The 13,291-nt window shown below is 59.3% G+C and overlaps 3 protein-coding genes across 3 annotated transcripts; 2 read left to right on the top strand and 1 right to left on the bottom strand.

Moving 5' to 3' along the window:
• Nucleotides 1-2,024: 2,024 nt before the first annotated feature.
• Nucleotides 2,025-2,927, top strand: CMQ_6108 (uncharacterized protein; the record flags this gene model as incomplete). The annotated part of the gene is made up of 1 exon (XM_014315173.1): nt 2,025-2,927. One exon carries the CDS (start codon nt 2,025-2,027, stop codon nt 2,925-2,927), a length of 903 nt encoding a protein of 300 aa, XP_014170648.1.
• A 420-nt stretch (nt 2,928-3,347) lies between these two features.
• CMQ_6077 (signal recognition particle) lies at nt 3,348-5,507 on the top strand (the record flags this gene model as incomplete). The annotated part of the gene is made up of 1 exon (XM_014315142.1): nt 3,348-5,507. One exon carries the CDS (start codon nt 3,348-3,350, stop codon nt 5,505-5,507), a length of 2,160 nt encoding a protein of 719 aa, XP_014170617.1.
• A 238-nt stretch (nt 5,508-5,745) lies between these two features.
• On the bottom strand, nt 5,746-13,165 carry CMQ_6429 (cohesin complex subunit; the record flags this gene model as incomplete). Its single annotated transcript, XM_014315494.1, has 9 exons — nt 5,746-5,843; nt 5,951-6,779; nt 6,882-7,329; nt 7,429-7,616; nt 8,249-8,929; nt 9,007-11,953; nt 12,025-12,118; nt 12,187-12,259; nt 12,746-13,165. 9 exons carry the CDS (start codon nt 13,163-13,165, stop codon nt 5,746-5,748), a joined length of 5,778 nt encoding a protein of 1,925 aa, XP_014170969.1.
• Nucleotides 13,166-13,291: the final 126 nt, after the last annotated feature.

Here is a 13,291-nt window from a genome sequence, read left to right as displayed (position 1 = left end):
TGAAACTGGTCGCCGACAAAAGAAGCAATTACTCCGTGGAGGCGGTGCGGGAAGATGGCGGTCTGCTGCCATGCTGAAGATTGGGCATGCGCGAGAACCAGGCTCTGCTTATCAAAGCCCGCGAAAGGCATCTTGAGACAGCCAACCTTTTGACCCTTCTGCAACAACGACGTCATTGCTCCGTAATCCATCACAGGCCTCCATGGTGAGCATCCACTTTCTCCTCCTACTTCTGGGTCCGATCCTGCCCCGTTTTCAGCTTACAAAGTCGTCTGTAGTTATCTCGATCTGCTTTACTTTGGTGGTCCCGGTATCATATTCTCCAGCCATCTACTCCGTACTCCTGAACCCCCTTCCGAACCCCTGCCAGTTGACAGACGTCCGGGTACCATCGCTTCGAGTGGGTACGATACTACCAGGGCTCAGCACTTCTCGATCCGGAAGTTTACGCGTCCTATGTACAGTACTCGTACCCCGTACACAGCTTTCCTTTGCTGTGCCTTGTCTTGACTGGTCCTCGTCAGGTTGAGAGCCGTGCCTCGATTCTCACGGATGGACAGCAAAGTGAGGCCTTGTCGGGGGTCACATGGCCATCCTGGAGAGAGGGTGCCCACGCTTGCTCTACGTGTGTACGTCGTACAACCATGAGTGTGGGCCATGAGTGTGGGGGCCGTAAGTGCGGCAGACCCTCCTTATCTCGACTGTCAATATCGGTGTTGAGGCCATGGTGCTTTCCTGTTTCCGAACTTTCCAAGGGCGTATGTTTCATCCAGCTTCCTTTGGAGTGTCGCCGGCAGAATATCGCTCACCAGCTCCCGTCTTCCGCTGCGGGTAGTCGTACGACCAAGGCTGCTCGGACGCCATCTTGCCGCGATACCTTGTGATTCCCAGTCGAAATGGACGTATACCAAGATTGGCTCAGTCCTCCAGCCCCCAACCATACGTGCGTGACGTTGATGTGCTTGGATGCCGATCACGACGTGATTTATCAAATAGGCCACGCCGAGGCCCGTGCCGTGTAATGGGGGCCATGAGGCTTCGCAATTGCCTCTCAATATTGAATACTGGCACTATCGCGTCGGGGAGAGCTTGCTTGGTCAGGCAATATTCAGTCTTTTAGTTTGAGAACTGTGGATTGTACGGCATTTTTTGATGCGATGCTGTTTGCGGCTGTGCTCACATGGCTCGACTTGTTTTGGGATGTAAACAGCTGTTTTCGTAGGGCAAACGCCATGGCTGTGAAGACTAATATGCCCGTGACGTGGATGTGTGGACAAGGATCCAACGATACCGTAACTCGTATTGTTATCACGATGGTAAGTATGCCTTGTATGCCCAAGTTTGTGAAGCAAGTACGGAGATAATAAATTGTAGACCCAGCATCATCGAGAGGGTTTGGAGATGTCGTTGAGACCGTGTAAGTCTCTGCACTGTGTGATACGATACTGGAACGATGCCATACTGTGTGAGCATAAGCAATTCTGTAGACTGTTTTCTGTAAGTATTTGTAATATATAAGTACTCAGTACGGGGTAGATTCCCCGGATGCTAACGCGTCGTCACAAGCGGCTCGTAGAGGCCGAGTTAGATGGTAGCTCAGGACAGGACAGGAGATCCTTCAGCGTGGCTGTGCGGTATCATCTACATAGCTACGCAAGCGGGGCGCGTAGTGCCCAGCGGGCGGTCCTATTAAAAGCATCATCTTAGATAAGGGAACAGGTGGGTTTAAACACGGAATACTCCGATTTGGCTAGAGAGGAACGGAGCAGACATGAAACCCAGGCACTTTCCTCGGGCATCTGTGTTCTGCAGCTGATTTGCTCTTTCCCCAATGCAACGGCGTGCTGCACGGGCAAGCGAGAGGACCACCGTGGTGTCCGATTGGCTGAATGTACGTAAGATGGCTTCTCGTCCTCAGGAGTGGCACACACCTGTCAACTGGCGGCTAGCAGTAGAGCAATCTCTTAGTCAGAGCGAGGCCTCTCGATGGCAGCCAGACTCGTGCATCGTCCACCATAGTCAGAATGGCGTTTGGCAAACGGGTCACGGAACTACTCGACACATACTCGCAATGTCTGAAGCATCTTGGAGGGCCGAGAGCGGTGCAGGAGGCTGTGAGCAGTGGCCGTCCATCGGTCTCGGAGCTCTACCGGACACTCGAGTCTGACCGAGATCGGGTTCGCCGGCGGTACTCGACGCGTCTGAGCGAGACCGGCAGCCGTCTGGCCAAGGGCGATGGTCAGCACCCCGTCTTTCTTTACATTGTTAGCCCTCCGCTAACATACGTGGCAGGCCATGCCAGATCGGCACTCCGACGCATCATCCGGCGGCTGCAGGACGTGCTGACCAAGCTTCTCGGTAGCAGAAAAGCGGCAGGCGGCCCACGGGTCGACTACGGTTCGTTGTGTTCGCTGTCTGAGGCGTCGCGGATGCGTGCCGTCGAGACCATTGACGCTCTGTCTGTGCGTCTCGGCAACATCGGCGTGCCGCTGGACAAGCAAAGCAAGGGTACAGCTTCCAAAGGAGCTCGTGGTGGCTGTGGACGGGAGAAAGCGCAGCCAGCTCGACAGAGAACAAAGTCGCGGTCCAGCAAGCGGCAGCACGACGAGAAGGGACCGGCAACGAGACGGAAAGAGGCAGACGGGAAGCGACACCGGGACAAGAAACGCCCCGACAGCCATGGAGGGCAGCAAGGTGCAGAGCGAGGCGACAAGCGGATCTCGCGGGTCTCAGCTTCGTCTGGCAGCACGAGGCTGGGCTTCATACCCGAGCACAAGTGGGCGCAGAGCGACGAGACGGGAGTCGCGGAGGACGAGGGATACTACAATGTGCGGCCAACGTATCCTCTGCGGCCGTACCACACACCGCCAGAGAAGGTCGAGAGGAGGAAGGGTTTCTGGAGCTTTCTGCGACGTTCGGCGGTTTGATAAGTAATGGCAGCGAGCTAAAGAGACTCTTAAGATACAAAGTGCTTAGCGTGTTCTGCCACTGTGGCCATAGCAGCCTCGCGGCCCCACCTAAAGGAACAAGCCCTGTAATGAGGACAGCACGAAAAAAAGGGAGGAAAAAATAGCGAGCCCCACCAGTTCTGCTGCCCCTCTCTTTTTCGGGCGGGATTTCGTCGACGACAACCAACAAGGCCAAGGCTCACGAGAAGAATCCGGTGAGCAGCGGGATCAGCCGGACAAGACCATCGGTGGACACATTGCGATATCCGTGTGGTGCTACGGGACGTACGCGAAGACGTGTGCGAAGACGTATGTGAAGCAACACCGGAGCCAACAAGCCAGCGACGATCGATCATTTTTCAATTTTCCCGACCTCGTCTTCTCGCTTTATCTTATCCGATGGCCAACGCGGCGGTCAACGCGCTCAACTCGCTGCTGCGGGGCACGAGAATCGAGGATCATGAAGAGGCGCTGAAGCTGGCCAATGGTGCGATACAGGCAGCACGGGCGAGCAGCGGTGCGGGCGAGCAGCTGGCGACGGCCCAGCACACAAAAGTGGTGGCGCTGCTGAAGCTGGACCGGTTTGACGACGCGCTGCGAGCGGTGGCAGAAGGAGGCGACGCGCTAGCGACGCGGTGCGTGCTGGAGCGGGCGTATGCGCTGTACAAGACGGGCGAGTTGGCAGAGGCCGAGACGCTGCTGAAAGCTGACGAAAGGCTGTCGTCGTCATCGTCGTCAATATCGATTTCACGGGCACTTAAGCACGTGGCTGCTCAGGTGGCCTACCGGGCGGAGAAGTTTGGCCGCGTGGCGTCTCTGTACGGCGAGCTGTCAGAGGGTGGAGGCAATGGTGAGAACGACGACATCACAGGCGAAGCGCTGGACCTGCGGATAAACACGCTGGCCACAGCAGCACAGGTCTCGTGGTTGGAGCCGACAGCAGCTGGAGCCAGGAGCAATGCCGACGTGGGACGACGACAGGACCTGGAGACGTTTGAGACGGCGTACAATGCGGGCAGCGCGCTGCTGGCAGGCGGTGATGCGGCACGGGCGAGCGTGCTGTTGCGTCGAGCCCAGCAGCTGTGCGAAGCGTCCGAGGAGCTGAGCGACGACGACAAGCGAGCCGAGCTGCTGCCGATTCTAGTGCAACAGGCCTATGCGCTGACGCGGCTGGGCCGCCATGGCGACGCGGCCGCACTGCATCGAGGCCTGGGCCAGCTGATCGACGTGGATGAAGGCGCGACCAAGGCGGTGGCCCAAATCAACAATGTCGTCGTGGGTGCTGACGACAGCAACAACACCGAGACCAACCCATATGCAGTGCAGGCCAAGATGGCTGCCATTGGGTCGCCGCCATCGGCTGGCAGTGACCGGTTGTTTGGCCACCAGGCGCGCGTCATGCGGCACAACCAGCTCGCGCTCGAGCTGCAGTGCTTCAAGTTCAAGGGCGTGCAGACGCGGACGGCAAGACAGCTCAAGAAGCAGGTTCTCGACAGCGACCTCGACCTTGCTTCTCTGGTCGACCTCGGCCTCTTCCACGCGGCCGCCAAGGCCGGGATGCAGACCGGCAACGAGGCTCTGCGTCGCCTACAGCCGCTGCTAGAGGACCGTCCTGGCGACGTCGGCCTGCTGCTGACAACGTTGCAGCTGCATCTGCGCCAGAACAAGAACCCGGCTGCTGCCGTCGGCCTGCTGGAGGCCTTTTTTGCTCACTGCGAGACGCCATGCGTGCGCTTTGCCCCCGGCCTCGTCGCCCTCGCTGTCGCCCTCTACCGGCTGCAGGGTCGTCATGGTGCCGTGCGCACCGAGCTGGCTGCTGCTGTCGCCCACTGGCAGCTGTCCACGACGGATGCTCCGGCTTCACTGCTCCGTGCCGCCGGCGTCGAGCTGCTGCGCTCACCCGATCCGGCTGATCAGGCCGTCGCTGCGACCGCGTTTGGACAGCTGCACGCGGCTGACCCGACCGACCGCGTCGCTGTGGCCGGACTTGTCGCCGCAGCTGCCACCACGTCCCCGTCCTCGGCTTTGTCGGACCACCATCGCCAACTAGCCGCTTCGTTGACGCCGGTCGATAAGCTCGTGCAGGGCGTCGACGTCGATCGACTTCTGCAGGGCGGCGTAGCCGTGTTGGCTCCTGCTGCCACGGCAACGGCTCCTGCAGCAGCAGCAGCAGCAGCAGCAGCCAAAAAGCGCTCCCGCGATGCTGATGAGACGGCAGCCAACACGCCGCTGGCCAAGAAGGCCAAGACGCCCGCCACGCTTTCGCGACAGGCCCGCAAGCTGCAGGCCAAGGATGCGGCCACATTTGACGCCGCCAAGACGCCGGACGCCGAGCGGTGGCTGCCGCTGCGCGACCGCAGCTCGTACCGTCCGCCCAAGGGAAAAAAGGGCGGCCGGCGACGCGGTGCCGACGCGGCCACCATGCAGGGCGGCGTCGTGCGCGAAGAGGAGACGTTGGCGCTGGCTGGCGGCGCTGGCTCGGTCAAGGTCGAGAAGGCGTCGGTGCTGGGGCCCGGTGGCAACAGTGCGGCCAAGAAGCGGAAGAAGGGGAAGAAATGAGGCAGTGGAGGACAGGGACAGACAATCGAGACTTGTCTGCTTTGTAAGCATGGTGATAATGAGACCAAACAGGAAGGGACGACGCCGCACATCTAGACCAAAAGCGTATTCTGATTTCTCCCTAGAACGGCCACTGACCCACAACCGATAACTCCGCCTGCATGGCATCTATACATGGATCTCCTTGCCAGGAGTTGCCAGCCCTAATCATGCACAACATGCAACACTCCCCTAGAGACTATTCCAAAAACGTAAACAGATTCGTATGCAACACGTTCATGGCCCGCGTTGCCTCTTGCGCATCGATGACGCAGGAGATGTTGATTTCGCTGGCACCTGGATGAAGTCAGTACATACGAACACAAAACAAACAACACACAAGTTCAAGCAACACAATACACACAGCTTCAAACCGCAACACCAACACACACACACAAACTCACCCTGTGAAATCATCTCAATGTTGATGTCGTGCTCGCCCAGCGTCGAGAACATCTTGCCGGCCACGCCGATCATGTTCTTCATGTCGGCGCCCACCAGACTGAGGATGGCCATGCCGTGCAACAGGCTGACATCGCCCAATGCCCCCAGCTCGCGCCGCGCCCGCTCCAGGTGGCTGTCCTCAACAGCGGCGCCCTCGCTAGCATCTGGCGCGTGGATCGCCATCGACACATGCACCTCGCTCGTCGCGATCAGGTCCACCGAGATCTGGTGCTGGTCCAGCACCGAAAAGACTCGGGCTACAAAGCCATGCGCCAGCGACCGCTTGTTCGAGTAGATGTTCAGCACCGAGATCCGGTCCTTGATCGTCACCGCCGTCGGCCGCTGTGGCCCCGTCGCCGCTCCGCTGCCCCGTGCCGCCGACTTCTGCAGCTGTTGACCCGGCGCTCGCACCGGATCTGGCAGCACAATCGTTCCATCACCGCGCGGGTTCTTGACATTCTTGATCCGCACCGGAATTGGCGGCGTCGCCTTGATTACCTGGTCCATCGTTAGGTGGTGAATCACCTCCGACCCGTAAAACGTCAGCTCGGCCGCCTCCGACGGCGTGATCGACGGAATCAGTCGTGCTGTCGGCACTTTGCTCGGGTCGGCCGTGAATATTCCGTCCACCTCCTTCCACACCTGCAGCTCCTTGGCCGAGAGACCCACCGCCACCAGCGCCGCGCACAGGTCCGTATAGCCGCGGCCCACATCGCCGTCCATCAGGCTGCCCGGCACATTGCCGAAAAAGCCCGTCACCACCGGCACCCGGTCTTCGCACGCTGCCATCTTCCGCCCAAACACCGCTGCCGCGTCCCGGTAAAAGGCCGCGTCCAGCCGCCCGCTGTCGTTGCTGCTGCTGTTGCTGCTGTTGCTGCTCTTGTGAAGCACATCTGCCAGGTCCACATACTCAGCCGCCACCTGGTGGTCCCGCAACACGTACGTCATGAAGCGGCAGCTCAGCTTCTCGCCCAGACTCGCCAGCCGGTCTTTGGACCGCGCGTTGACCTCGAGGTGAAACCGCTTCGTCGCCGCCACGTATTCGGCCAGCTCGCCGCACTCCGCCTCGATCTCGCTGCGCAGAGCCGCCCGCAGTGCTGTGTCCTCGATCGTCGCGTCTGCTGCCGCCAGGTGCTCGTCGCATATGTCCTGGATGATTTGCTGCGCCGACTCCACGAGCTCCGTCTGCGCCTGCTCGTCGCTGATCGCCGTCGCCGCCGCCAGCTGCTGCAGCCGCCGGTACACATCCAGCAGCCGGCTGGTCGTGCCGCTGGCCTTCTTGCCAGGGCTGCGTGCTGAGCACACAATCACCACCCGGTTGTTACTCGAAACATACTGCCTGCAGAGGAAAAGTCTGGTCAGCTCTGGCGTGGGGGAGGGGCCCTGCTGCCGTGGGAGCTTCGGCTAGACCTGTAGAGCTTGCTCGCCAAACACCCACCGGACAATATCTTCAGCAATCTGCTCCGGGAACTTGCCGACGCTGGTGCCACCAAACTTCTGCACGATCCACCCGCCCGTGGCCGGGTTCCGTAGTACTGGCCGCGACATGTCCGTGTTGTGTAGAGCGACGTGGGGGGAACTGTACGGGCGATGCACCAGGAGGTAGGTCGTGAATTGGGTAGCTCTCTGAAGCAAGGAAGTGCTCAAGAGAATGGCAATGGACATGTGGCAGCCATTAAAGGCCCACGACAGAAAGAGTGACTCTTCTTTGCCCCCACAAATCATAAAAGTGGAGACTTCCAAAATACGAGTAGCAGCGAAATTTTTTCTCCCTTTTGCCATACTAAGCCAGCCATTGGCGTACTAACCCTCGCGATCAAAAGGGAAATGCCGTTTTGAGACGGCCGCACTTGCTATTTCGGGACTTTAATAATTAGGGAGACAGTCCCGGAACCTTGTCACTCGGGAAAGAACGACACAATTCATGACAACTGGCGCAACCACAGCTTCGGCCACGCCACCATGGGGCGGAAGGAACGAAAAGAACCGGGGGCTTCATAAAATGACGCACATCGAAAGGACAAGTATCTTTAAAACTCCATGGAAAGGCCGTCTCCTCTCAACACTCACAGCCCACCGAAGAAACAAAACGGCTATCCTCCCTAGTATATACACAGAACATGACGCCCACGTGCGCCGGCCGAGTTGACACTCCAAACACTGTGTCCCCTAATAGCAATCAGACGTATTTCCGCAGCTGCCCAAAGTTAGCTATGACTACAAAGCAAAAAAAGACAAACATCAGAATCAATACTCACATCTAGCGTCAACGTCTTGGAGCTGTTGACGTCCTGGTCCCGGTACACACCCACCAGGCTCTCGCTGTCCTGAAACAGGCCCGGCTTGAGGCTGATGACGATGAACTGCATGCCCGGTCCTGCGTGCTCGCGGATGTACTTTTTGATCTTGTCCACGTTGGCATTGTCCAGCGCCGCGTCTACCTCGTCCAGCACGAAGAAGGGCGATGGCTGGTAGCTGTGGATGGCGAACAGGAGCGCCAGCGCCGCCATCGTCTTCTCGCCACCAGATAGGTGCTCCATGTCGCGGAATCGCTTCAGCGGCGGCATCGCGTGGTACTTGACGCCGCTGAGATACGGCGGTTCGTCGCCCTCGGCCTCGATGTCGAGGTAGGCTTGGCCGCCCAACGGATACGCTTCCGTCCGCGTGAGCTCCTTGTACACCTCCGTGATCTGCTCCTGGATGTGCGAGAACGCCTTGCGGAACACGTCGGTCCGCTGTCCCTTGATGTCCTCAAATTCCGTCTTGATCCGGTACGCAATCTTCTTGCTGTCCTCGAATTCTTTGTCGACCTCGCGCAGCTTGCCTTCCACCGACTCTAGCCGCTCGATCGCCCGCATATTGGGGTTCAGCTTTTCCAGCTCGGCCGTCAGTTCGGCAATCTTGGCCTCCAGCCGCTCTTCAATGTGCTCTTCGTCCTGCTGTTATCGGAAGACAGACGTTAGTACTTGGCACTGCTGTCTACCACAAAAACCTTCCGCCCCTCAGCCACACTAACATTTTTGAATTCCGCCTCGAGACGGTCAAAGTTCACCTCGATGCCGTGATCGTCCATGGCTGCTTCCATGACGCCGTCGTCGCCATCATCAACGTCCATCGCGTCCGGATCCTGGTTGAGCAGCTGGTCCTCGTTCGGCAGGTTGTCGAGAGAGCCCTCTAGCAGTGGTATCTGGATCTGCTCCATCTTGCAGCGCTGCAGCAGCGCAAACTTGGCCGCGCTGTTCTTCTGCACCTCCGTCTCGAGCCCGTTGATCTCCTTCAGCCGCGACTCGATCTCGCGCTGCCACCGCTGCACCTCTGCCTTGGTCTCGGCCACCTTGTCTGTCGTCGTGCTGTTCTCCTCCTGGATCTGATCCAACTTAGCGTGCAGATGGTCCACATCGCGCCGTGCCTGTGCCACAATCTCGCTGATACTTGCCTTTTCCGTCTCGTGCTGCTGCAGGTCTTTTCGCCGCACCTGCAGCTGCCGCTCCATCTGTTCGACTCGTAGCGCCGTGTTATCGCGCTTGGATGTCTCCCAGCTCAGGGCCGACTTCAGCCGCTGCAGCTGCACTTTGAACTCGCCGCGCTTCTCCTCGGCCTGCTGCTCAAGGCTGCCCTGCTGTGCCTCGTACTCCCGCACGTCTGTGAAGCCGTGCTTCGTGCAAAAGGCTGCAAAGATCTTGTCCTCGATCTTCATCACTGCCTGCTCCGTCTGTGCGACGGCCCGGCGCGTGCTCTCGAGCTTGGCCGACTCCTCTGCCAGCTTCTGCTCCCGCTCGTGCAGCTGCTTCGTCTCCACCTCGGCCTCCTTCTTCTTGCCGCCAAAGTTCTTCTCAAACGCCTGCAGCTCGGCACGCGCTGCCCGCAGCCGCTGCTCCAGGTTGGCCAGGTCATCGTTGAGCACCTTTTCGTGGTGCAGCAGGTGGCTCGGCTTCGGCAGCTTCTCCAGGTCGGCCCGCTTCTTTTCGTATATCCGCTCCAGGTTCTGCACGTCCTCCTCGGCAAAGCGCTTCCCGCGATTGCCCTTCTGGTCCGGCATCCGGCCACCCGTCATCGTGCCGGAGCGGTTGATGAGGAAGCCCTCCAGCGAGACGGCCTTGACTGGCAGCCGCTTCTGGTACACAATGTTCCTGGCCACCTCCATCGAGTCGCAGATGACGGAGCCGCCGCAGGCAAAGGCCATGCCGCGCTCGAGGTGGGCGTCAAAGTCGATCGTGTCGATTGTCAGCCGCGCTCCCTGGATGCCCCGGATCGCCGTGTTGGGCGTGTTCACCTTGACGTTGTCGAGCGGGATGAACGTCATCGGTGTCTGCCGCTGCTCCTTGAGGTACTGGATGCAGTCCGACGCTGTCTTCTCGCCGTCCACAATCACCGAGTCGAAATCCTGGCCGAGCGCCGTCACCACCGCGTCGTCGTACTTCTTCTGCTTTGGCTTGCACAGCTCGCCCACGCGACCGTGCACACCCGGGTAGATGCGTCGCATCTGCGACACGACTTCCTTCATGCGCGTCTCCTTGCGGCTCTGCACCATGCCAGACCGTGCCGTCTCCAACCGGGTGGCAATCTCCTGCATGTTCTCCTCGATCTCCGTCACCGTGTTGTTTACGCGCACGCGCTCCGACTTGGCCTGGTTGTACGCCTTCTTGGCCGCGTCCACGTCCTGGCCCAGCTTGTGCACGTCCTGCTTGCAGCCGTCGCGGCGCTCCCTGATCGTCTCGAGCTCGGCCTCCAATTTGGCCACCCGCGACTGCCGGTTGTCAATGTTGCCCTTGATCGTGTTGACCGTCACCTCGTCGCTGTTGAGCTGTCGCCGCATGTTGTCCCGGTCCACTATCTCGAGCGCGCTCTTCTTCAGGAGATCGGACCGGAGCGTGTGGTATTCCTTCCGGTCGGCCTCGCTCAGGTCTTTGCCCTGCTTCTGCAGCGTTTCCTTCCACTGCTTCTCAAACTGCACCCGGGCCTTTTCGACAATGGCCATGTCCTTTTCTGCCTTTTGCACGCGCGCCACCATGGCGTCGCGCTCTTCCGTAGCCGATGCCACTCTCTGGCTGAGTGTGGCGATCTCGCGCGACAGCTGTTCCACCTTTTCGGCGCTGGGGATCAGCCTGTTCTCCTCGTCCTCAATCTCCCGCTCCTTGGTGCGGATGCGCCTCTCGACCTTGGAGGCCTCCTTGTGTGCAGCGGCATATTCGGCACGCGCCTCTTCCAGCTGTTTCTCGGCCGAGTGCAGCTTGCGACGGAACTCGGCCAGGTTCTCCTGGTGGTCCTGGATCTGGACGCTGGAGTCGTCCATGATGCGCTGGTAGTGGTGGATCTTGGAGAGCATCTGGTTCACGATGGCCTCGTCCCGTTCGTTCAGCTTCCGCTGGAAGCTCTCGGCCTCGGCCTTTTGCTCCTGGTACTGTTTGATTTCGGCATTGATGGCGCGTCGCCTGGTGAGGTGGAAGTTCTGATTTTCGATGGCTTGCTCGGCCTCGGCCTTGAGGCGCTCGTACTCGGGCTTGAAGTCCAGGCTGCCCGAGATCTGCTCGATGAGGCGGGTCAGGTCCTGGGACGACTGCGACGCGATGGCTTCGACGTCACCCTGGAAGACGAGAAAGTTGCGGGCCTTGATGAGGATGTTTTCATTCTCCAGGGCCTGGTTGTAGTCCTGAGCCGTGACGACGCGATTGTTGATGCGATACTCGCTGGAGCCCTGGTTGGTGATGGACCGCTTCCAGCGGTGCGTATCGCCGGCGTCGTCCTCGTATACTGCCATGACCCAGGCGGTCTTGGGGTCGCCACGGCCGGACCGGCCGCCTTCATCGTCTTCGAGAGCGTCGCCGCCTGTCTCGTTCGTCTCGGGCGCATCCTCGCTCGGCTTTGACGTCTCCATCACACGTCCTCGGTACACCAGATCCTTCAGATGGCTCGACCGGAGGTGGGACGACTTGATACCCAGGACGAAGGATATGGCATCCATACTGCACGGCACCAAAGGTCAGTCAGACGGGAGGCGTTGGGCACGAGGGGTCAGCAAGCAGGAGTGACGCACGAGTTGGATTTGCCGGAGCCATTGGGCCCGACAACAGATGTGAAGTAGGAGTCGCCAAAGAGAAGGACATGGTGGCCCTTGTAGGACTTGAAGTCTAATCGGTAGGCAGGCCGATTAGTATAAGCAAGGAAGAGATAGCGGAAGCTAAGCTGTCAGACGTACTGAAAAGCTCCAGACGGTTGAGTTTGCCCATCTTTGCAGCAGGGTGCAACGGCGGCGGCGGCCGTCGTTCGCGCTACGACAGCGACAGATAGCAAAGCCTTTCAGGGGAATCGCGGTGAAGGATTTCGGGGCGAGACGACGAACGAAACACGCAGCCGGAGGCGAAAAGCAGGCCGCGTATTACAGCTGGCCGTTTCCGGGCAGCAGACGAGGCAAGTCCGCTCGTCCGTGAAATGGAGGCTGTGCAGACGTGCAATCTGCCGGGGTGCCGAGAAGCGTTGGAGGGTGGTGGTTGGTGGTGGTGAGGTTGCACCTTTCGCGTTTATCACTTTCTGATCGTGAGGTTTGAATTTACGCGACGACAGCTCTAGGCGCAAAGCGCGGGGGAGCAGGTAGGCACGCGTAGCAGACTGACATTGCACGTGACACGACAAAGCCACTGGCAAGATCCAACCAAGACGCGGTCTTGGAACACGCTGTGGCTCAGGCAGACGTAACGAGATGGCGCTAGCCGGTTTGGGAAGACGTCGATCTACCTCATCCCTTCCCTATTACATACCTCGTGGCCGAAAGACTCGATCACAATCAATCTGCCACCGGCACTGACAGCCATTCTCGACAGAGACAGAGAAATCGGCCACCATCTGTTGCAGCATAGCGTCCTGTGCACACAGACGGGATCAGCACGGGACTTGTATTTCTGTCTTTTCAGTTTGTCATCCTTGGCGAGCTCGACCCAGTCAAGAGGCCCAATATCGGTCAGCTGGGCTAGCAGGTCATCTACACACCACGACGGGCAGCGTGACCACACCTGACCCATACGAAAAGACGAGGTAAGGTCTGCTTTCTTTTGGCGCGCGGCGAGAGGCTCCGACATGCGTGCTAGTGCTGCTGCTGGTGCTGTTGCTGGGTGCTCGTTCTTCTTCTGCCCGACCGTTGCATTGCAGCAGGGTCTCTTGTCTTTGCCCCTCATCCACATCCGTTTTCGGCAGTGCATCTGCGTCCGTCATCCCGCGGCAGATATACGCAGAGACGGTTGATTCCCGGGTGGTCCGAGGAGGCGAAACTCCCCGTTTCTGCGTCTTTTTTTTGTGCATCCCGTTTC

The sequence above is a fragment of the Grosmannia clavigera genome (assembly GCF_000143105.1).
Source record: "Grosmannia clavigera kw1407 unplaced genomic scaffold GCSC_167, whole genome shotgun sequence".
In the NCBI taxonomy this organism is placed as follows: Eukaryota; Fungi; Ascomycota; class Sordariomycetes; order Ophiostomatales; family Ophiostomataceae; genus Leptographium; species Leptographium clavigerum.
This window is presented reverse-complemented; position numbering and strand designations above follow the sequence as displayed.